Source organism: Myxocyprinus asiaticus, chromosome 29, assembly GCF_019703515.2.
Source record: "Myxocyprinus asiaticus isolate MX2 ecotype Aquarium Trade chromosome 29, UBuf_Myxa_2, whole genome shotgun sequence".
In the NCBI taxonomy this organism is placed as follows: domain Eukaryota; kingdom Metazoa; phylum Chordata; class Actinopteri; order Cypriniformes; family Catostomidae; genus Myxocyprinus; species Myxocyprinus asiaticus.
This window is the reverse complement of record NC_059372.1, coordinates 34,526,139-34,551,461: the sequence shown is the minus strand read 5'-3', so window position 1 is coordinate 34,551,461 and position 25,323 is coordinate 34,526,139. Positions and strand designations below refer to the sequence as shown.

General features: G+C 39.9%; 1 protein-coding gene across 5 annotated transcripts in view; it reads left to right on the top strand.

Moving 5' to 3' along the window:
- The window catches only part of LOC127419944 (adenylate cyclase type 6-like), a 96,443-nt gene extending 71,272 nt beyond the window's left edge, over nucleotides 1-25,171 (top strand). The window contains exons 10-26 of one of the 5 annotated variants that reach the window (XR_007893752.1): nucleotides 3,752-3,880; nucleotides 4,103-4,131; nucleotides 4,412-4,559; nucleotides 4,831-4,928; nucleotides 5,010-5,097; nucleotides 5,184-5,300; nucleotides 6,492-6,653; nucleotides 6,991-7,166; nucleotides 7,570-7,593; nucleotides 7,691-7,720; nucleotides 7,851-7,983; nucleotides 9,530-9,793; nucleotides 11,840-12,044; nucleotides 12,280-12,404; nucleotides 14,106-14,273; nucleotides 20,815-20,893; nucleotides 22,261-25,168. Coding sequence is in view for 3 of the 5 variants with exons in the window: in XM_051661789.1 (XP_051517749.1) it covers nucleotides 3,752-3,880; nucleotides 4,103-4,131; nucleotides 4,412-4,559; nucleotides 4,831-4,928; nucleotides 5,010-5,097; nucleotides 5,184-5,300; nucleotides 6,492-6,653; nucleotides 6,991-7,166; nucleotides 7,570-7,593; nucleotides 7,691-7,720; nucleotides 7,851-7,983; nucleotides 9,530-9,793; nucleotides 11,840-12,044; nucleotides 12,280-12,404; nucleotides 14,106-14,234 (1,857 nt within the window). In the remaining 2 variants the exon portion in view is untranslated. Of the gene's footprint in view, nucleotides 1-3,751; nucleotides 3,881-4,102; nucleotides 4,132-4,411; nucleotides 4,560-4,830; nucleotides 4,929-5,009; nucleotides 5,098-5,183; nucleotides 5,301-6,491; nucleotides 6,654-6,990; nucleotides 7,167-7,569; nucleotides 7,594-7,690; nucleotides 7,721-7,850; nucleotides 7,984-9,529; nucleotides 9,794-11,839; nucleotides 12,045-12,279; nucleotides 12,405-14,105; nucleotides 16,984-20,768 lie in introns of those variants that run through there. The other 4 variants (XR_007893753.1, XM_051661789.1, XM_051661788.1 and 1 more) reach the window with 4 other exon arrangements.
- The last annotated feature ends 152 nt before the right edge of the window (nucleotides 25,172-25,323 follow it).

The following is a 25,323-nucleotide window of genomic DNA, read 5'->3' as shown; positions in this document are numbered from 1 at the left end:
AGCAACAGGGGTGGTTCTTGCACATGCACATGATGGGGGGTGGGGGCAGAGCAAGAGGAAAATTCATTAGAAGAGCGACGGCAAATCTGGCTGATGCAAACTTTCTAAACTCCAAGGAGGACAAATGGCTGAGAAACAGACCAAGAGAAAAAGGTCAGACGAATATAAACTTTAAAAGAAGGATTATGATAAGTCGAGGGCTAGGAGCCACGTCAACATCAGCGAGGCTTTTCAGTGGTGGAGAGACCTCCGAGAGGTAAAAGGCTTGAAGATGGATGCAGAAGTTGCTCTTTTCCTTCTCGATAGGTGGGTAACATAAATGTTGCTATGTTTCACAGAACCCATATATGCTGTTGTTGTGATGTTAGATTTAGTAGCAGGAGAGTTGAGAGTGTCTGGAGCTGGTGTGTGTGAAACCGTCTTGCGTGCATGAAGTTGGGGGGGCGGAGCTTCCAAAGGAGCACTGAAGGGAGGGGTGTGTTTGTTTTGGCAGTTGAGTTCGAATATCAGCAGTGTTTCTCAGGAATCGCTGAGTGCAACTTTAATACATTGCAGTATTTTTCTCCTTGTCACATTTTTGTCAACAGTATGGTTTCATTTAAACCGTTTGATTATCGTCATGATAATCGTCTTTCTCTTTTTATCTTCGTTATCGTTGACAAAATAAAAAAGGCTATTTGATATGTTTGTGTCTATCTAAAAAGCCATTTTTGGATCGAATTTGGCATTCATTGGTCAGAATAAATTCCGATGTTGTATCCAGGAGGCGAACAGCGGCACCGGTGAAAACAATGGTTTAAATATTAGAACACTGTTTGAGGTCTGCCTGTCTCATCCAGTGTGCCCGACCCCCTTTAGGCACCTAATTTTTTTGTTTTTTATAATTTATTTAAAAACATTACCTTCTTTTAGATTGTCTGAAGAAGCTCTTTGAGAGAAATGTTGCTAATAAGGCCACATTACCCCTACTACATTTTTGTTGAAAATGCATTAATTTAGCTATGTTTACACACTGGAACAGCATTTTCCTCCACCAAAAATAGAGCATTTCAGAAACACTCTCCATTAACACATACTTTGGAAAACTATGATGTTAGAAAACATCCTGCTTACTTGCGTAACCTCCATTCCCTGATGGAGGGAACAAGACGTTGTGTCGATGTAGTGACACTAGGGGTCACTCTTGGGAGCCCGAGACACCTCTGGTCTTTGATAAAAGGCCAATGAAAATTGCATACCACTCCCCCGGACATACGGGTATAAAAGGAGCTGGTATGCAACCACTCATTCAGGTTTTATGCTGAGGAGCCGAGATAAGGTCCCGGCCATTTCAGCGGATAGTTCAGCATTGTGGCAGGAGGGACACAACGTCTCGTTCCCTCCATCAGGGAACGGATGATACGCAAGTAACCAGGACGTTCCCTATCTGTCACTCACTCGACGTTGTGTTGATGTAGTGACACTAGGGGTCCCTATACAAAACGCCGCAACTGGCTGAACTGTGTTACGTGAACTGGCGATGTGTGACTGGCAGACCACTGTGTGCCATGTAGCCAGCACACCAGGCCGACACGTAACCTCCCCCAACACAGTTATGAGTGTCGAACGGCCCTTTGGGGACAAGTCGACTACCCAAAAAGATAGAGATGGGCTAGCCCAGTCATGGCCTCTTATCCCCTTTTTTTTTCCACTCCCAAAAAAAGGGGGGAATAACCGACTGGGCCCACCAGGTCTAGTCGGGGGGGTGTCCCTCCCAAGGGGAAGACACCGCAGAGACCACACCCCACCGGGGGGGGGTATTTAAGTGGAAATACGTCACATGGTCTTGCTGAGCTATGTTGGAAGTATGCCATGTGGGGGAGTCCCAAGGTAGGTCCTGCCCTACAGGGGAAGAGTTACTACAAGCATGGTGACTGGGGCAGAGGGGCCTGTCACGAGGAGCGTGAGGTCTGAGAACCACGTCTGGGTGGACCAGTAGGGTGCTACCAGGAGGACCTGCTCGTCATCCTCCCTGACCTTGCACAGGGTCTGTGCAAGTAGGCTCACTGGGGGAAATGCATATTTGCGTAATCCAGGGGGCCAGCTGTGTGCCAGCGTGTCTATACCGAGAGGTGCCTTGGTCAGGGCATATCAGAGACCTGCTCTAGGGGAACGCCTGCCCGTAGAAACGTGAGGTCGGTCCAAGGGCTGAAGAGGCGGTGACAGATCGGCGTGATGGCCACGCGATGTGCCCCGCGGCACCATGCCCATCTCGGGACTCGAGTCTGAAGCCAGTGCTGAAGTGGTCTTATATGCATCAACCCGAGCGGAATGGCCACCGCTGAGGATGCCATATGCCCCAGGAGCCTCTGAAAGAGTGTCAGTGTAACCGCTGTTTTCTGTTTGAACGCCTTCAAACAGGTCAGCACCGACTGTGCGCGCTCGTTCGTGAGGCACGCCGTCAATGAGACTGAGTCCAACTCCAAACCGAGAAAAGAGAAGCTCTGAACCGGGAGGAGCTTGCTCTTTTCCCAGTTGACCTGAAGCCCTAATCGGCTGAGGTGCGAGAGCACCTTGTCCCTGTGTGCACAGCATATCCCGAGAGTGAGCTAGGATTAGCCAATCGTCGAGATAGTTGAGAATGCGAATGCCCACTTCCCTTAAAGGGGCAAGAGCTGCCTCTGCGACCTTCGTGAAGACGCGAGGGGACAAGGACAGACCGAAAGGGAGGACCTTGTACTGATACGCCCGACCCTCGAATGCAACCCGCAGGAAGGGACTGTGTCGAGGTAGAATCGAGACGTGGAAGTACGCATCCTTCAGGTCTACCGCCACGAACCAATCTTGATGCCGGACCCTTGCCAGAATGCGTTTTTGCATCAGCATCTTGAACGGGAGTCTGTGCAGGAGAGCTATGGTGTGCCGGGCGGAGGCGGCTTGTCCAGCGGCACTGTAGGCTTTGGCTGTCATGTACGACGTGAACCTACAGGCCTCGGACGGGAGCTCTGGGCGTCCGCGCCAGGTTGCGGTGCTCTGCGGGCATAGGTGCACCGCGAGCGCCTTATCCACCGGGGGAATCACCGAATAGCCCCTGGCTGCCCCGCCATCGAGTGTAGTGAAGGCGGGTGAGCTGAAAGATAGGGACCGGGCAGTAAAAGGTGCCTCCCATGATCTTGTCAGCTCCTCATGCACTTCCGGGAAGAAAGGGACTGGAGTGGGGTGTGGCTGCTTTGAGCATTCTCTGCAGTGCACCAGTGCAGAGGAGGGAGAAGCTGCTGAAATGCACCGTCAGATCCAGCAGAAGTGAATGAACAGTCAGCTCAGTAAACATCGACCGTTCGGCTCCGAAGAGAAAATCTGAATGAGTGGTTGCAGAATAAATACCACTGGCCAATTTTCATTGGCCTTTTATCAGAGACCAGAGGTGTCTCGGGCTTCCAAGAGTGACCCCTAGTGTCACTACATCGACACAACGTCGAGTGAGTGACAGATAGTGACAAAATGTATTAGTGCAGATGTGCCTTAATGATTTGTAAGCTGCCTTTTCAAAACATTACCATTTTAAAGCCTCAGTACTACAGTTTTACATGCTACACTCTTAATGTCTAAAATGCTTTTGTGAAGCATCTCCTGGAATAATCCAACCAAACTCTGTTGTGCATAAACTTTAGTGCTTATTGTGTATAATGACATTGAGTCAAATCAAAAGTAATTTTATCCTGATCTTTTTCAAGGCCAGATGTTCTTTTGTTTTTGTCCATGACTGTTTCAGAAAGAGGAGAAGGCCATGATGGCTAAGATGCAGCGCACACGGACAAACTCTATGGAGGGTCTGGTGCCACGATGGGTTCCTGACAGATCTTTCTCCAGGACTAAAGACTCCAAAGTCTTCAGACAGATGGTGAGACCACACAAGACAGGTCTTCCAGTCAATCTGTCACCCACTCCCTCTGTCATTTGCTTTATATTTCAATCTACTGTTCTTGTAGCTGTTCTCTCTTTCTACCTTTGTCTTTCCTCCTGTCCACTTCCTGTACGTAATCTCAGGGTTGTTTTCTCCCTCAACTCTTACATATGGAGTTTCTTCTCCTTTGGCTAATATCTGCTTCTTCTGTTCACTCAGGGTATCGATGAAACGACCAGCAAAGACAAGTGAGTGTTTTTTTGTTTTTGCCTTTTCTAGAAGAAGGAGATAGATATGGTTCCCTTGGCCATGGAAAACCTGGGAATATCAGGGAATTGTAAAACTGTGATTTCTAAGTCTCTATACATTTTTCTAGTTATTCTCAGTTCTAAAATTGGCTAAAAATTGCTCTTTGTGAGTGCAATCTCTATAAAATGATTATTTAAAAATCTGTATCCAGCAATCAAGAACAACTGGAAAAGTCATGGAAATACAAATTAATCTTCTCTGTTTTGCTCTCACACGCAGTCGTGGTGCTCAGGAGGCTTTGAATCCAGAAGACGAGGTAGATGAGTTTTTGGGGCGTGCCATCGATGCTCGCAGTATAGACCAGCTCCGCAAAGACCACGTGAAGAAGTTCCTGCTTACCTTCCAAACCTCCAGCCTGGAGAAGAAGGTCAGACTCAAAGACATTGGCTGACTTCCAGCTTCCTGTCCAGATCTGCCCACCCCCTTCAGCTTTATATATTAATGCTGATCATCTAGCACACTAACAGGAAGGATGCAAGATTAGATTTCCACCAATTTCCTTTTTGGTGTTTATGAGGGAGAAGAGTGAACGCTGTGTAAAACTTCAGCCTACTAGACATTTTCTGAAGAAAATGTAAGAGGTGCTTGGTAAATTGACATATTTTGATAAATGTTTTGTTGTCTTTTGTATCGTTCAGTATGCTAAAAAGGTAGATGACCGTTTCGGAGGTTATGTGGCCTGCACACTGCTGGTCTTCTGTTTCATCTCCTTTATACAGATCGTCATTTTCCCACAGTAAGTGATCAACCCTAACACAAACACACTTTCATGTGCTTACATGGATCTGAATGAAACCCCCTGTGTGTTGTTCTGCAGTACTCTGGTCATGCTGGGGATTTACATAAGTATCTTCATTATTCTTGCCAACATCCTCTTCATCTGTGCCATTTACTCCTGTGTGAAGGTAAGGAGTCTTCTTACCATGTGTTTTTAAATAATCATTTTTTTCTCAGATTTTTTTCTCTCTGAAGTGTTCTCTCTGTCTCACAGCTTTTCCCGGCTGCTATGCAGACTGTTTCCAAGAAGATCGTTCAGTCTCGTACCAATAGCACACTCGTGGGAGTTTTCACCATCATCCTCGTCTTCATCTCTGCCTTTGTCAATATGGTACACAGAGCTGTCAAATCACTTCACATATAACAATAGTGTGTCACACACATCATTTCAGCTCACAATCTTGTTTCTTTAAGTAATCTTAATGTTACTTAAAGGAGTAATTCTGTCATCATTTACTCAACCTCATGTTATTGTGGAACACAAAAGGAGAAATATTGCCGAATAAAATGCTTTTATCCATACAATGAAAATGGACTACACTGGTTGCACAGTATGTTTTACACTTTAGATTAAAAAGAACCAACTCATAGACATTCATTCATTTGGGAATCGGACTACATTGATTGCACTGTATGTTCTACACTTTAGATTCCAAAGTACCGGCACATAAGAGTCATTCATTTGAAGTTTTTCACCTATATATCCACATCGGCGGAAGAATTAACCAAACTGAAAGTCATGAAAATGATTCGGCTCCACTATTTTTCGAAAAATTGAACCGGCTCTGATTAAGAACTGGTTCTCAGTTCCCAACCCTAGTCAAGACACATCATAACGACACGTGTTGATGTGCCATATTTGAGCTGAACGCAAGCGCAAAATGAATTTTGAGAGCTATTTGGAAAGGGAAGGTTATCCACAAATAACTATTTGAATTTCTTTCTGTTCCTCACACAAAGCTATTATATAACTTTAAAAGACTTGGAATATAGCAGCAAACCATATTATCTAATTTTATGATACTTTTTTTGGAGCTCAAAAGCCAGTGGCGTAGCCAAGGGTGGGCTGCAATATTAGAGATTATTTTTTGACTTCAAATATATATTTATTAAACAGTTAAAAAAATTCATAAATTCTAATTTCTGAAAGTGTGAAAGAACTGTTTGAATGCGCTGCTTCTCTGTTAAGGAAAATTTGGTAAAAAAAAGAAAAAAAAGAAAATTGGGCAAAAACTGGGCCAATCCATTTTTATTGAGACCCACCCAAAAGTAATTTCCTGGCTACACCCTTGTCGACAGCCCCTGTTCGCATTATGGGACTACACTGGTCACGCTGTAGTGCACTCTGGACATTCAGCAAAATATATTTTGTTTGTGTTCTATGGGTTTGGAACGACATGAGTGACAAGGGTCAATGATGACGGATTTAAATTTTTCAGTGTACTGATAACATAATACTTATGTCTATACCTAAAACATTAATTTGTGGGGTATGTATGTTGCCTGACTGTGTTTTCTGCAGTTTTCTTGTGATACAGAGAATCTGGTGGACTGTGTAGCAGAGCAGTTTAACTGGTCATCGTCAGAAATGGTTACTCCCTGTGTCATTCACAACCTGTCTCGCTCAGCAGCAGATGGGCTAGATATTTGTCCCAGCAACACTCCCTCCTGCCCCTTCCCTGAGGTAAGAACACGTGTTTGTGTATATGAGAATATCAGAGTTTAAAACTACCTCAGTTTCAGTATAAAATTACTCTATTACAGTACATTGTTACATTGCAGGATAATAGCAAATAACAGTTACATTTTAGTATATTTTGCTTTCATTAAAGTATGCGAATTGTTCTCAGAGATTGACAAAATTGCCATTATACTCAGTGTGAATTGTTTCTGTGCAAAAAATAATCACGGTTTGTGTTGTTTTATTGCATCGCTCTTGGTGTGAATAGGCCTTTTACATGAGTTTATGAACTTTTCAAAATATACTCATCTTTGACATTTCTTGTCTGTGTCTATCTCAGTATTTCAGCTACAGTGTGCTGCTGACGCTGCTGGCCTGCTCAGTGTTCCTGCAGATCAGTAGTATAGGAAAGCTGGCTTTAATGCTGCTCATCCAGCTCATCTTCCTGCTGCTTGTGGAGTGGCCAGAGGTGGCGCTGTTCGACAACGCTGACCTCTTCGTCACTGCCAATGCGCTGTGAGTACTGCTGCCAACCACTAGAGGGAGTCAGTACAGCTGTCTCAACAGCAAGAAAATGACTATGACTTTATGTTCAGTTGATCATTTGAGCCTTTTCTTCAAATGGCCTGTTGTTTGCAGTAAGAATAATATAATAACATTTAATGTACACTAATTTAGTAATTAAAGGTTAAAATACTGTGGTTTGCAATGAGAATTGAGAAAATGTATTTGGTGTATTTTTGTTGTTGTAATTAGTTACACATGTGGTTACATCTTTGATTAACATTAAATTAGTGTATGTGTGTTATAAAAACAAATGTAAGGTTGAAGAACAGTTCTTATCTTAGTTTGTGATATGTGCCTTTGCACCGTACGTTTATGTTGTGTTAAAACAAGTGGACTTGTTTTTCTTTTTTAGCGTTTTCAATGACACACTGCAGTGGTGAGACCTATTATGTCTTCTGTTATTCACAATTTATAGTTTATTTAATTGTTTTTGTGAATGCAAATTTTTTTTAATGTTCATTATTTTTCCTCAGGTCCAATCTCAATGCAACTGCTGATCAGTGGTATGTGTTAGTACAATAATCCCACACCCCAATTTTACCCCAATTTTACCTTGAGTGTACTAAATCTGGGCTGCATTTTGTTTTTGTTTTGCATTCTGCATTATGATGTAAATAATCCCTCTCGTTGCAGTCCTTTCAGGGTGACTAAAGTGTCCCTAAAGGTCATGACCCCAGTGATCCTCACCGTGTTTGTACTGGCACTGTACCTGCATGCCCAGCAAGTGGAGTCTACAGCTCGTCTAGACTTCCTTTGGAAACTTCAGGTGGGGTTTCTGTTCGTGTTACTGGTTATTTGGCAGACATTACCCTTTCCAAAACAACTTACAGTATGCGTACAACAGAAACAGTACCCGAGGATCAAAGTGCCGTACTCAAGGGCGCAGAGGTGATAGTTCTTGGCGTCTTCTAGAGTTTGAACCTACAAGATTTTGTGGCTACCAGCCAAAAGCTGAACCACTAAGCCATAACACCTGTTGATGTTGGTTTTAGGTTTTCACACTAAGATGATTAACATGTGGCCATGATGTTACTGGATATCATAGCCAGTTGTATGTTTAGTCTGCACATCCCATCTGACATAACACAATATTGCTTCTGAATTATTTGATTCCATCTAGTAGGGCTGCACGATTAATCGAATCAATCATTTTTTATTTAACATATGTTTTTGCAGTGGTTGATCATTTTAACCAATCAGATACATGTCCATCGCTCACTTCTGTGTATGATTTATTCAAAATTTGAATAACAGCTTTGTTTTTCATGCTTCTGAGAGGGCCAATGTAAAAATGACAGTTTAGGTAACTAGTCTTGATTTACTGATGTATAAAACAGCAGTAAAGTCATTCAGGAACACAGTTCTCAGCTTGTTTTGGATTTGTCGCCGACTTAAAGAATACGGCATGCAGTTGATCCACCCCAAATAAGTATTTTAATGTAAATTCTATTAATCTTAATTCATTACAATTACAGTATCATGGGAAGTAATCGACAGTTATGATTTTTTTCATAATCGTGCAGTCCTACAATGTAGTCTTGCAGAGCCAGACTTTGATTATGGATAAAGTCTGGTCCACCGTAGATTATTCTGGCCAAGAACTGCTCACTTAGACAGGAAATGGGGGGGGGGGGTATGTGCCATTTCAGGCAGGGTTAGTATACAATGTATATAATACAGATAATACAATAATAGGCTGCAGTAGTCTCCTAAAAGGTTTTAAGGACTTCAGAAATTAGTGGAAAATGTATGCACAATTTAGTTTTCTGGCAAACTGATAAAAAACCCAAAAATTGCATTGAAGCTAGACAATCAGATTGGAAAGAATTTCTTTTCTTTTTTTTTCTTTTTTTTTGTGTGCAATATGGCATGTACAGTTGAGGCTGAGACTATTATCCATATTATTAGTGTTCCTCTATATCAGAAGTTTTCAAATGGGGGTCAGAGAAAATTGCAGATAAAAGGGGTGTAAAAAATATTTTTTAAAAAGTAAAACGTAAACATTTACAGAATTTTTTCATTCAGCTTTCAAAAGACTACACATAAATACAATATAACTGTTATAGTGGTTAGAAATGTAATACAACCTAATACAAAGTAAATATTTTGCAGATAATATTTTTATAATTTCTTTTGGCTTTATTACAATGACAATATAAAAACCAATTATTTATATTTGCAAACATCATGTTGTCTGTTGTCTATCATAATGACTATTTTTCTCAGTCAGTATACAGTAAATGGGTCTCGCTTGGTATCAAAATGTTTGTAAACCCCTGCTCTATATAATACCTCTGTCTGTCCATCATCAGGCCACAGAAGAGAAGGAGGAAATGGAAGAACTTCAAGCCTACAACCGCCGGCTCCTCCACAACATCCTGCCTAAAGATGTGGCCGCCCACTTTCTAGCCCGAGAGAGAAGGAATGACGAGCTGTACTACCAGTCGTGTGAGTGTGTGGCCGTCATGTTCGCCTCCATCAGCAACTTCTCTGAGTTCTACGTGGAGCTGGAGGCCAACAATGAGGGAGTGGAGTGTCTGAGGCTGCTTAATGAGATCATCGCTGATTTTGACGAGGTTAGATGGCTAGGGGTTTGAAAGGAATGAGTGAGGGGAAAGATTTGAAGGGATGGAGGAATGAAAGGGTGGGTAAAGCTTGATTTATAAACTGATGGATATACAAAGGATTAGATGCACAAAATTGTAAAAAGTCCATGGAGGCTGATGTGTAAATTAATATTGATCAAACCTGTTTAATTTCCAGTGTTACAATTGATTATTTTTGTTGATTTGCCATCTTATATATCATATATTTTGTTGAACTGTATGTTCCTACACACAGGTGATCTCTCCCTAAAAGCCATTATGCACTCATTCATTGTGGCAAATTTATTTGTGGCCCTGTCGTACAGTTGGTTACTTGTTTTGAAAACCATAAATAATTTGCAATCAGTATTTTAACTATCTTTTATTTTACTCTCTCTCCAATTATATTTATTAGAGCTGTATTCAGTGCGATTAATTATTAAGAATATTGTGTTAAAAAAATAATTAAGCATGTCCCCAGAATGTAATAAGTATGCATAATTATGCATTATTATAGTGATTTTAATTATTTAATTTATATTTATGAGAGATATATATATATATACACTATATTGCCAAAAGTATTCGCTCACCCATCCAAATAATTGAATTCAGGTGTTCCAATCACTTCCATGGCCACAGGTGTATAAAATGAAGCACCTAGGCATGCAGACTGCTTCTACAAACATTTGTGAAAGAATGGGCCGCTCTCAGGAGCTCAGTGAATTCCAGCGTGGTACTGTGATAGGATGCCACCTGTGCAACAAGTCCAGTCGTGAAATTTCCTCGCTACTAAATATTCCACAGTCAACTGTCAGTGGTATTATAACAAAGTGGACGCGAATGGGAATGACAGCAACTCAGCCATGAAGTGGTAGGCCACGTAAAATGACAGAGCGGGGTCAGCGGATGCTGAGGCGCATAGTGCACAGAGGTCGCCAACTTTCTGCAGAGTCAATCGCTACAGACCTCCAAAGTTCATGTGGCCTTCAGATTAGCTCAAGAACAGTGCGTGGAGAGCTTCATGGAATGGGTTTCCATGGCTGAGCAGCTGCATCCAAGCCATACATCACCAAGTGCAATGCAAAGCGTCGGATGCAGTGGTGTAAAGCACACCGCCACTGGACTCTAGAGCAGTGGAGACGCGTTCTCTGGAGTGAGGAATCACGCTTCTCCATCTGGCAATCTGATGGACGAGTCTGGGTTTGGCAGTTGCCAGGAGAACGGTACTTGTCTGACTGCATTGTGCCAACTGTGAAGTTTGGTGGAGGGGGGATTATGGTGTGGGGTTGTTTTTCAGGAGCTGGGCTTGGCCCCTTAGTTCCAGTGAAAGGAACTCTGAATGCTTCAGCATACCAAGAGATTTTGGACAATTCCATGCTCCCAACTTTGTGGGAACAGTTTGGGGATGGCCCCTTCCTGTTCCAACATGACTGCACACCAGTGCATTATAAAGTATTATTTATAATAATTACAATATAATAATTTAATCATTATACATTGATTTGTTGTTATTTGGGGGGCTTCTCAGCTAATATTTATATATGCGATTAATTCGATAAATTTATTGGCAATCGATTGACAGCCCTAATATTTATTAATTTTGTCTAATTTATTTTGCAGTTTTGTGCGTTAGCCACTAATTGGCTTGATGATGCAGTAAAGTGTTACTACAAATAATGTTGCATCATTTGCATATCCATTCTGATAGGTCAATTTATCAGAGAAATATTTAGTTTCCTCTGGTATTCCTGAACTGATTCAACTTGTTAAATTGTACCTAAGCTAATGCACATTAAAGTAATATAAAGGTTACTTTAATACACATGAAATTACATATTTCTGCACCTTATACATCTAAATGATCAACATTAGTAAGAAATTGATTAAAACAAGAATTAATTTTATGTTACATTCATTTAGAAAAACATTTTGAAGAGGCTTAGCCTCTCTTCCTCACACAGACTGGGTCTACAGTGATTTATAATCTACATTTTTGATGGAAGTCTAAATCCTCCTGTCTTTCTTCTAATGCAGATTATCAGTGAGGACAAATACAGGCAGCTGGAGAAGATAAAGACCATTGGCAGCACCTACATGGCCGCATCCGGCCTTAACGACTCCACCTATGACAAGGAAGGCCGCTCACATATTACCGCCCTCGCCGACTACGCCATGCACCTCCGCGAACAGATGAAGTATATTAATGAGCATTCCTTCAACAACTTCCAGATGAAGATTGGTGAGTGTCAGTAGGGCTCCCTAGCCTTTTATTGTTGTCATAGTTTAAGTTGTCCCAGGGCGCCATCGTGAGTAAAGAAGAAAATAGACACCAGTGATTAAGAAAAACAATGTAAAATGTGAATTACCTCATAATTTTACTTTGTTTTGAATTTCAATACCAGTCAAGCTGTTTAAATGTCATGAGTTGTACTTTTTAATCACAATTGTGATAAAACAAGTATGTGTGTGCGCAGGACTGAACATCGGGCCAGTGGTTGCAGGAGTTATTGGAGCCAGGAAGCCCCAGTATGATATCTGGGGAAACACAGTTAACGTGGCCAGTCGAATGGACAGTACAGGTGTCCCAGACCGCATTCAGGTAAACCTTTGAGCCTGTGAATGACAGCTCACAATTTTAAAATGATCACAAGCCTTCAGACGAGACAGATCAGCATTTAAATCACCATTGGTATTTTGCATCTCAATAGTGTCTCCTGTGAGCACTTAAATGTCGATTTTCTGATACATCACTATCTTCATTTGAATGATCTTAATATTTATTCTTAAAGGAATAGTTCACTCAAAAATGAAAATTCATTATTTACTCACCCTTATACCATCCCAGATGTGTATGACTTTCTTTCTTCTTCTGAACAGCATAAAAGTAATCCGTAAGACTCCAGTGATTCAATCTATGTCTTCTAAAATGATCAAAACTGTTTCGGGTGAGAACAGATCAAAATATAACTCCTTTTTCACTGTACATCTTGCTATTGCAGTCTCTAGGCAAGATCATGATTGAAATCTATTATATCTATTAGGCTCTATTACACTTCCTAGCACCATCTAGTGCTTCTAGCATGCTTAAAACACTAGGAAGTGTAATCAAGCTTTAAATCATGATCGTGCCTAAAAGCTGCAATAGCAAGATGTACAGTGAAAAAGGAAGTTATATTTTGGTCTGTTCTCACCCAAAACCAACTGGATTGCTTCAGAACACATGCATTAAAACACTTGAGTCTTATGGATTACTTTTATACTGCCTTTATGTGCATTTTGCACCTTCAAAGTTCTGATCCCCATTCACTTGCACTGCATGGACTTACAGAGCTGAAATATTCTTCTAAAAATCTTTGTGTTCTGCAGAAGATAGAAAGGGTGAGTAAATGATGAGAGAATTTTTATTTTTGGGTGAACTATACCTTTAAATCACTTGCATATGCGACCAAATTTCATGCTATGCGACTAAAAATGTCTGTGATTTGCCACTGGCTGGTAATTTTTCAGATGTCACTCGCCAGTGATTGAGTAGGATATTGGGGAAGTTCAGCACTGAGATCCTTTAACTGAGTGTTGAGAGTAAAAGTTTGGTTTGACTCGTTCTGTGTGTCCAAAGACAAGATCCACATAATCCATTTGTCATTGAATAATGTCCCTTTTAATACCTATTTCTGTTCTGTACAGGCAGTTGTTGATCAAAAACAACAAAAAATAAACATTTAATTCTAATCACACATAACACGGATGAAGTAAAGAAACTATCGTTAATGTGTGCTCAAATGAATTAACAGCATTACAGTAGCTGGGGGAGAGTTTCTTTCATGTGTAAGCAAAATGGACATTAGAACTGAAATATACCGATAAGAATCGAATCAAATTGATATGAGAATCTAATCGAGAGCTTGTGAATCGAATCAAATCTGAATAACTACCTAGCCCTACTTGTGAATGTATTTCATCAAGGGGAGGGTCACTCATTTCATGACTACATACATCTCTTTTTGCATCAGTGTGTTACTGCATGTTGATCCTACACAAAGTAAAATAATCATTTTAAAAAATCCTAAGAAGTCAACAAATATACTAAAATTTCACTGAAAACATGACATGATTGAGCGGCATTCACATTATCTTCTATTGTAAGAATCTATCACATTCCCATTACCATAGTCCACTAAAAACTTTCATCACATACTAGAACATGATAATGGATGATTCATTTTGCCCATAACATTGTACTTTTATTCTATGTATTAATAATTTAACAAAATGAAAAGGATGCTTTGACATGCACTTTCAGGTGACCACAGACCTGCACCAGGTATTGGCCAGTAAAGGTTACCAGCTGGAGTGTCGAGGGGTCATAAAGGTCAAAGGCAAGGGTGAGATGACCACTTACTTCCTGCACGACGGACCTCCCAACAGTTAGCAGCGCACTAGCATTCCTTTGGATTCCCACAATTCGCAGGTGAGGAGGATTGCTTGCGGCAACCTGAAGACAAACAAGTAGCCATCGCCATCACTTGAAGAAAAAACAAACACAACAATGTAGATTATTTTAAAAAAACACAAAAAACAAAAAAAACAATCAAGACTCCAGACTGGAGAATCGTGACGGGACGGTCGTGGATAATGGCTGTGCACCTTGAAGGACGATTGTTTCCGTTTTAAAGCCTCAGGCTACTTGAAAGATACAAAGTCTGTTTATTTAATAAAGGCCTTTATTCGCCGAAGAAAAACGCTGTACATAAGGCATTTTCTTGTTTTATTTTTGTGTGACATTTTTTTCTTCTGTTATTTTTATTTCAGGAGAATATAAATACTGGTACTCATGTTTGGTTTTTTGAATTCCTTATTTATTTTGATCTCGATGTTTCGTGCAAAAAGTCCTTTATGGAAAAAATGCAGACACATTTATACCGTACATGTAAACATGTGCGCTTGTATATTTGTGGGTACAAATACAGTATCTGTATAAATTAAGAAGAGGACTATTGACCAAAGACCAAAGTATTTAATAGAAAAGAAGTTGTCAAAACGTTTGTGGATGTTTTGAAATATACGTAAAGCTCTGACGTTCTCACCACTCTATTTTTCCTGTTTTTATGACGTTTTATCATAAATGACACTGATTTGATTGACCAGCAATTTGGGGGATCGGCAGGGCATGTTGTTGATCAAATGAAGGACTGAATGAATTAAACTTACAGTCTTGTTTTCTCAAAACAAATTTGAGATGGAAAAGTTGGTGTGTTCTTCAGGAAAGGTTTTTTGTTTTGTTTTGTTTTTGTTTTTTGGGAAGTGGGACTGGTTCTGGGCCTTCAGGACGTCCTCAAGGAAAATTTCAGTTTTGTTTTGTGTGTACCGCCATTTCTTCTTTTTCAAAAGAAGTATTTTTGGTACAAAATGAAATAAAAGGGTTGGGAGGCATCTGGGGAAAAGCCACGGCATTGGATACCACGGTACAAGACAGTTTATCGCGTTCCAATTCATTCTAAAAGGACTTTTTTTTTAAATGGAAGAAATATATCTATAATTATGACTGAATACTGTGCTTTGTAATCTCGAAGGGGCATAACTCTTTTCACTGTGAGGTTTCTATAATACGACAAGCTGCTTTCTTGCCAAACTAAACAGCTCAAAAGCATGTCTGATTGTGGTATCTTCTCTACGATTTTTGTTTCATTTGTTTGATTCCCTGAAGTTTTACTGTTTGGGTATTTTGTATCACCTCTGTATCCTTTTTTTCATTTTTTATTCCTGTTATGGTTGTTCTTATCTATTTGATTATGATTCCATTCCGGCTGAAGAGAGGAAACAAAGATTTGAATTGAGACATTCAAGTATGTTGGTACTAACTGATCAACTGCACTCAGTGACATATGATAACCAGTATTCCATCCATTGTTTGTTATGCTTCATATGAACATCTGTTTGAGCAAAACGTCAAGAGAAATTATAAAATATGGTTCAGACAGGCAGCAAAAATCAGATTTTTTTTAGTTGTACTCGACTCAAATACGCTTAATTGTTTGTAGTGATAAGCAGCAGTCACACAAGGCTTTGAACATGCAAAATTATTTTGGACGCCGCAATGGACAGGATATGATGTCGCGCTCAAGGGCTTCTAGTTTTAATAACACATCGCAAATAACAAATACTATTATTTTTAAACTGTTAAAGTAGTCCATCCACTCCGCATTCAGATGCATTTACATGAAAGTCAATAGAGTTCAAAGTGTAGTGTGACCATGACTGTTGACTGATAAATCGGCCGATATTTTGCTATTTTCAAAATTATCAGCATCGACTGATAACCATGTCTTCTTGTCCAATTAAAAGAAGCATTAGATTCTCAGTGGTTAATCCAATTTCTTTTTCAGATATTTTTGTGAATATCAAAATATTAAAACCATTCATTTAATGTCAATGTATTGTGTACATTTCAATTGCTTTAAACTGTATTAGCCTACATCATATAGGCCATCCAGCTCTCAAATTTTCATTATCGGTAACTGCCATTGAAAAACATATAATGGTCGAGCACTAGTTATTTATAGTCTGAAAAGCAAAAAATGCGATTTTTACGAACCTGATCCAAACCAAATCCATTTGTGGTTTGAAATCTGATTTAAATCGGATTCTTGGCAATGCTTTTCAGTCTGCACAGTCAGATTGGATTTCAAGTAGCTTTTTCCATTATTCATGATGTGACGTGTACAACGTAATTCACGAAATGCAGTATTGTCTACAGCTGTCTGAATTAATTAATTCACTGATAAATTAGTGAATATTGATGACACTGTCTGAAAAAAATGATCAGATTTCATCACTCTCAAAATTACAGTGCAAACAGTCAGTCCTAAAAATCGAATTTGAAAAACAAATCAGATTTTTGTGCAATATGAATAGTGGTGAAAGTTTTAAATGTACACTTCTAATTCATGCATTGTGTTTAATAGAAAATATATTTCCTGCCAAGACTGAAGGGGCTTCAACATTACTCGTGTCAGCGGTGCTGAATACATTAAACCATAAGAAGTGAAGCGTCAGCTTTAGCGTTGCCATGTTGCGCTTCAGTAAAGCACTGTAACACACTGATCAGTCACAACACTAAAACCACCTGCCTAATATTGTATAGGTCCCCTCGTGCCGCAAAAACAAGAGCCAACTCGTATCTCAGAATATCATTCAGAGATTATATTCTTCTCACCACAATTGTACAGAGTGGTTATCTGAGTTACCATAGACTTTGTCTTCTAACCAGTCTGGCCATTCTCTGTTGACCTCTCTCTTCAACAAGGCGTTTCCGTCCACAGAACAGCCGCTCACTGGATGTTTTTTGTTTTTGGCACCATTTAGAGTGAATTCTAGAGACTGTTGTGCGTGAAAATCCCAGGAGATCAGCAGTTACAGAAATACTCAAACCAGCCAATCTAGCACCAACAATCATCCATTCATCTAATCAGCCAATTATGTGGCAGCAGTGCAGTGCATAAAATCATGCAAATACAGGTCAGGAGCTTCAGTTAATGTTCACATCAACCATCAGAGTGGCAAAAAAATTAGATCTCTGTGATTTGGACCGTGGCATGATTGTTGGTGCCAGACGGGCTGGTTTGAATATTTCTGTAACTACTGATCTCCTGGGATTTTCACACACAACAGTCTCTAGAATTTACTCCGAATGGTACCAAAAACAAAAAACATCCAGTGAGGGGCAGTTCTGTGGACTGAAATTCCTTGTTGATGAGAGAGGTCAACAGAGAATGGCCAGACTGGTTTGAACTGACAAAGTCTATAGTAACTCAGATAACCGCTCTGTACAATTGTAGTGAGAAGAATATCATCTCAGAATGCTATTCTGAGATGTGGGCTGGTGCTGTTTTGGCGGCATGAGAGGGACCTACACAATATTAGGCAGTTAGTTTTAATGTTGTGGCTGATCGGTATATAATCAAAAAGTAAAAATTTTTAACTTTGACCCTAGTGCCGCTGACTTTACGAAGCATCAGTCAATGATTACCAGACAGTTCAGATAACGCATTACGTGGGCGATGCCAGCAAGTAGGTATAGCTGCAGGCCGGAGATCTCCAAATGGGGGCGGAATTTCTAAAAGAGGGTGGGATTACTCCAGAAGGGGCGGAGATATTCCAAAAGGGGGTTGCGCAAACTTCAAAAGGGGGCGCCACTTCCACTCATGATTAGGGAAAGGGTTAGGTTTTGGGGGCTCCCTATATCTTTGCTGGTGGTTTGGAGCTCCCGCCCCTATTTGGAGCAATGCCTGCAGCTATACCCTCCTTGCTAAACAAGTTCTCTGCAGCACTTTTCATGTGGAGGACAGAGTGGCACCTGATGAGTCATGTGGATGTGCCATTAGGTGTATAATACCAAACACTTACTCAGCCAGCTAGTTTCTAACATAGAACCTAGAGACTTCCCGTACACTGCATGCATGCAGTGCAAACTGCAGCACATTTGCCTTAATTTAACAAAAATTGAATATATGATAACAGTGCCTGTCTTTATCACAGTATACGATGCGTAATGTGCAGTTCATGTACATCTGGTGAGTGTAACACCTTACGGCCTTTCAAAAGGCCACTTTCGTTAACCAGGTGACCTATTTCGGTGTATTGACTTGCATGATGGCCAAAGCACTGTCTATTTCCTGCTTTGTGTTCTTCGCTTACACAAAACTTGCTGCTGTAGCTCAGTCATTGCATGTCAGTTGATCATGTTCATACCAAAGGCAGGGTGCCCTGTTGTTCTGTCCAGTATGTGCAATAAAGTGTACATGAATGGAGATTCGGCGTAAGGGAAGCAAACATAGTATGTGATGTACTATGGACAAGCAGGAGTGTATTTTAGTACTACTGACTCTCACACTGGGGCCTCTGTCTAGATCAGGTGTGAACGACTCCTGATCGTCTCTTTATTTCCGTTAACTTTGTGTTTGTTTGTTTGTTTCATTATTGTTTTTACTTTAGTTGAAGGACTAGATAAGGGACTAGCTTTTCAACTTTGGAAATGAAAGTTGAGAAAAGAACTCTTGATAAATATAGACAAACTTTTCCCCTCTGAAAATAAAAAATAATGTCTGTTTTGTTTTTTGTGATTGCTTTTTATTGTTATTGTGTTAAATACCTTTTCTTCTTTCTTTTTTTTTTTTTTGGTATATTATAGCAATTTCGTTTGACTAACAGGAGATGATACATAAATGAAAGTGAACTATTTGCTCCTTTTTGAAATAACTGACATACCTGGGAGTTTCTCTGGGTAGGTCCTTTGCTGATAATTGCAAATCCAACAGATCCATTTGAATTAAATATAGTGACTAATAATCAAAATGGTTGATTCTTATGAAACCTGTCAAGAAAATGTCCTGATCATATTTAACCCTATATTCCAAAAAATATCGCTTTCTAACCTTTTTGTGTAAAGTTATAGCCAGGTTTTGCTATGACTCTGTTAATGTCAACAAACCCTTAAACAACTATAAAAAGATGATTTAAACAACTTTACAGCTCAAATTAAATGTGAGTTTAAACAGAAGAATGAATGTAAGTGCTTTTATAAAATTATAAGCTTCACATTTCTGCCTTTAAATCCTCCAAAAATTGGCCCCATTCACTTCCATTGAAAGCACCTCACTGTAACCTCGATTTTTGCTTTTTTTTAAGAAAAGGACTGATGAGTCTAAATAATTTTTTGTGGTATATGGTTGTGGTACATTATGCCACAAATGCTGTTGACTGAGATTAATTTGTATTGAACCCGGAATATTCCTTTAAGATGTCAAGAAATCACATTTTACCCTCCAATTCTCATTACCGTAACGCAGTCAGACGATTAACTATTCCCGTTGATTACTAGTATGATGTATAAATACTTTACAATTTAGATAATGGGCCCTATTTTAAGAGCGCAAGCATTAAGCGCAAAGTCAATGGGCATGGCCATAAAGTTTTTGTATTTTCGTGCATGCATGTGCTAAGTCTAGGCACAAGTGGGTTTGGTGAAATCACGCGCTCCATGCGCAAAAAGACTGGACCAAGTGCAGTTTAATTCTGAGGTTCTTTTCCGGTTATTTCAGCATCTGCATCCTATTATATAGTCCATTCCCTCAAGCACCAACGATTTAAACAAAGACAGCACATTCATAAGAAGTTGGTAGTATAAATGGACTGTATGCAATGAATTAAAAGAATAGAAATATGGACTTACATTATTTTGTGCATTAACTGCATCCATGTTGAATGTCAGGCATATTTTTTATAACAGTGACACGCTTCTTTTAAACGCATAGAAAATGTGGTTCTTGTCAGGATTTTGGATGTATAAAATTCCAGCTGCTTGTCCTATGTAGGGTTGCAGGTGGTACTGGAGCCTATCCCAGCTGTCTTGGGGCCAAAGGCAGGGAAATACCCTGGACTGGTGGCTAGTCCATCACATGGATGACTGAAACACACACACCAATGGGCAGTTTAGAATTTCCAATTTACTTAACCTGCAAGTTTTTGGACTGTGGGGGAAACCAGAGCACCTGGAGGAAACCCAAGTGAACATAGGGAGAACATGCAAACTCCACACAGAAAGGCCCAGGACTTGAACCAGGGACCTTCTTGCTATGAGGCAACAGTGCTACCCACTGAGCCACCCCTGGTGGAAAATTACTAGTCAAAAGTAAATCATAAATACAATTATAAATATAAACATAATGATAATAATTGAAAAATAAACCATGCTGCCAGCACGCTGCACGGGTGTTTGTAGCTTGCTAGCCTGCTTAGCTTTGCTTATTCTCATACGTTCATCGTTTGATCCTTTGCCATTTTAACACGTGCTTCGGGTTTTTCCGCTTTTCTACTGTTTCAACTGCATGTATTTTACCGCGCGCACCCGTTTTCTCTCTTTTTCCTTTCCGCTTGTCTACATCTTGCGTGCATTCTTTTTCTCCAGTGTTTTACACAGATTATTGCATCAATCTCAAACATCTGCTGATTAGGAACCACATGGAACCACATCGATCTCAAACCATCAGCGCTCAAGAACATCCATAACAACAACAACACCAAACAATTGCGGTAAGTCATGGCATCCGCTCATGTTATTTCTTCCTGCATTGCATGCCACGTTTACTATAGCTTCTTCCGTCAGCAGTGAGGGATTCACATGTGATAAATGTAAGGAATTAGTCAGGCTGATGGAGAAGTTTAATGAATTAGGGCCATTAAGATTTTTACATTGTGACATTATTTTCATGAGAGTTGCACATATTGTACCCTCCAATTCTCATTAATGCAAAATTAAAAAAATTATATGTAGGGCCTATACACGCATCCGAATGCTAGTGGAGGTCATTGAGAAAGAGAAGCCGGTAGATACTGTTTCGGATGCGGGTAGTACAGCTAGCAACACACATACTTTGGTTCCGGATGTAGAGCCCTCGCGGCAGGGCATTTGGGTGACGTATCAGCGGCATAATCTCTCAGCAAAGTGACACCACTCTCCCATTCCTATTAGGGTTTCCAATTGATTCTCCCCACTCAGTGATGCACCCACTGAGAAGCATGTTGAAAGAGCCTTAATAATTGGTGATTCTATTGTAAGGAACATGGAAATAGAGACTCCAGCCACCATTGTTAAATACATTTCCGGGGCTCGAGCGTCTGACATCAGATCAAATTTACAGGTGTTTTGTGAACTTGCAAAAACGATGTCAGACACTGTAATATGCTCTGGCCCCCTCCCTGCTCATCGTGGTGATGATGTTTATAGTAGATTAGTGTTACTGAACAGCTGGATGTCTGAGTGGTGTCCGGAGAATAGCATAGGATTTATAGACAATTGGAAGAGTTTTTGGGGTAGACCTGACCTGTTGAAGAGAGACAGACTCCATCCCTCCAGGGAAGGTGCCGCTCTCTTGTAATTTGGCTCATAGTCTTAACAGTGATAGCATTTGACTAACTGGGGCCAAGGTCAGGAAGCAGACAAACTGGTCAATCCGAACATCTGCTAGCTGCCTTAAAACATCACATAGGTTACATAAACTACAACACATAGAGACTGTATCACCTAGATATCATATAGAGACTGTGTCTTTTCCCCAAACTACCAAACACAAAACTCTCAATAAATTAATTAGAAAACATTTTAGATAAACATCATATTAAGGTAGGGCTACTAAACATTAGATCTCTTTCTACCAAAAGACTAATTGTAAATGGAATTTTTACAGATCATAATTTGGATGTGCTCTGTTGACTGAAACCTGTCTTAAACCGGATTAATATATTAGTTTAAATGAATCTACTCCCCCAGGTTATTGTTATCGCATTTATCGATATTCTCAACTCTCTTGGAGTCAGACAAAATGTGACAGGACCAACTCATCGCCATAATCATATGCTAGATTGAATTCTGTCATATGTATTTGATGTTGATACAATAGAAATTCTACTGCAGAGCGACGACATCTCAGATCATTACCTCGTCTCTTGTTTGCTGCGATCAGCTAATGTCACTCAATCTACACCACGCTATCATTCAGGTAGAACTATTCTTTCAACCACTAAAGATAGCTTCACTAATAATCTTCCAGAATTGTCTCACATATTCAGTAAGCCAAAAAGTCTAGAAGAACTTGATGTAATAAATGAAAATATAAATACAGTCTTCACTAGCACTTTTGATAGTTAAAGAAAAAATTCCCACACCATGGTACAATGATCACACTCATGCTCTCAAGAGAGCAGCTCGGAAAATGGAGCACAAGTGGGAAAATACAAAATTAGAGGTACTTTGCGGTGCATGGAAGGATAGTGTCTGTAGCTACAGACAAGCACTTAAGCTGCCAGGTCAGCATATTTTAGCAAACTCATTGAAAATAAATACAAGAATCCTATGTGTTTATTCAGTACCTTGGCTAAATTGGTTAACAATAAAGCATCGACTGAACCAGATATTCCGTCGCAGCACAATAGTAATGACTTCATGAATTTCTTTACTGATAAAATTTAAATAATCAGAAATACAATTTGAACTATGCAATCAACTGTCACAGCACCTCAGAAAACAGTGTCTCACTTTGTATTTGTAAACAAGGAATTGTCAAAAGTTAATTATGGTGTGCCACAGGGATCAGTTTTAGGGCCTCTGCTTTTCTCCTTATACATGCTTCCCCTGGGAGATATTATCAGGAATCACAGAATAAGTTTCCACTGTTATGCCGACGATAACCAACTTTATATTTCTTCTAAACCCAACAAAAATTCACAATTCTCCAAATTAGCAGAGTGTATCAATGAAATCAAAGATTGGATGGCCAGAAATTTCCTTCTACTCAATTCCAACAAAACAGAGCTACTAATGATTGGACCAAAAACCTCTAAAAATAAGCTGCTAAAATATAATTTGTCTCTCGATGTACTGTTACGTCGTCTTCTACAGCAAAGAACATAGGTGTTATATTTGATACCAATCTGTCCTTTGAAAATCACATTTCCAATGTTTGTAGAACAGCATTGTTCCACCTCAGAAATATTAAGTTATGACATATGCTCTCTGTTGCTGGTGCCAAAAAACTAATTCATGCGTTCATGACCTCAAGACTAGATTATTGTAATGCATTACTGGGAGGATGTCCAGCAAGTTCAATAAATAAACTTGAATTGGTTCAAAATGCAGCTGCCAGAGTGCTGACTAGAACCAAGAAATATGATCATATTAACCCCATTTTATCATCGTTACATTGGCTACCTGTTAAATTTCATATTAATTTGACAATTCTGTTAACTACGTACAAAACTTTGAATGGTCTAGCTCCACAGTACTTAAGTGACCTTCTACCATGCTATATTGCATCACGTTCATTACAATCACAAAATTCTGGCTTGTTAATTGTTCCTAGAATATCAAAATTCACAAAAGGAGGTACTGTAGATCCTTTTCATATTTGGCTCCTAAACTATTATATAGTCACCCTAACGCTGTTTGGGACGTTGACACACTCATTCAGTTTAAGTCTAGACTAAAGACTCATCTATTTAGCCAGACATACGCCTAATTTATCCTTCAACTCACAATTAGGCTGCTTTAGTTAGGTCTGCCGGAACCAGAAATATCTATCATGATCTATAACTCTGTATAAAATTGAATGGCATCTACGCTAATATTATTCTATTTGTTTCCATGACTCAACCTTGGAATTCATATCCCGAGGTTACCAGAGCCTGCCAGATCCAGCTCCGTTCCTGCTTGGTGTCAGACTCCACTGCTACGTGTCGCTGAGTGATGACGACAAATTACAGCCGGTGCTAGCCAGACATCACTTCAGTCTTTTGACTTCACAGGATGAACTGATGCCAACTCCAACTGTAAGACATCGGATACTTCATATGCCACTGCCTGAACCTTGGACTTAGGATGGATCCCACCGAACCTCACCGAAATGACCTGCTGGTTGAACTGCGATGCACCTCATTGATTTCTGCCTGCATCACCTTTGTCTACTGATGGACTACACTCTTGAAATGGAATACATAGACTATCAATTAATTGCCAACAAAAGCCTTCATCAGCCAACTAACAAAGGACAGTGCACCAATGTGAACTTCTGCAGTTAATCCAGGATGGACATTAGTCATTAATCTTAAAGTTCATAAAAAATATTTTTTTAAACACTGGACCTTAACACAAATTTTAAACCATGACTTGCACTGCACTCAAATAACTAATATTGGCATTATATTCATGTTGTTTAGCCAGAGGGGAACTGGCCACCATAGTGAGCCTGGTGTCTCCCAAGGTTATTTTACTCCATTAACCATCATCTTATGGAGTTTTGTGTTCCTTGCCACAGTCGCCTTCAGCTTGCTCATTAGGATTCTAAATACAATTATAATTACATTTTTATACACAATTTACAATCATATTTAATCAAACTACACAAGGATCACTGTAAGACTTTATAGATATTACAGATTCATCTTTTTTATTAATGCATGATTTTCTGTAAAGCTGCTTTTGAAGTGAAGTGTGAAAAGCGCTATACAAATAAAAATGGCTTGACTTGAGATAGTTTAACAGAATCTCAATTTTTTTTTTCTCAAAACATCTACAACAGTGATCGTCACGGACTTAATTTAATGTTCCACTATATTTTAAGACTTTGGACATTAACTTTATTACCACATGCTGGTGGATTCTCCAAACTGCAAATGCAGGAACTGAATTCGGACTTTCCACTGAGATAAGACTTAGTATTGAAACTTCTCAGTGCAACGACCAATTTCTTAAGAAAATTGCAAATTGCGCTTTGCGCCATTTCATTAACATATAATACACCCACAGTCTGTGCGCCCTACACCCACAGATAGCGCAAACACTCATCCCCCCCCCCCCCCCCCACCCCCCACGCTGGCACAAATATTGCACTTAGAATTAGCGCTTGGATAAGACCTTGTGCACGGTCATAGTGCGTATCGCTGCACTTTGCGCACTCACGAAAAAGGGC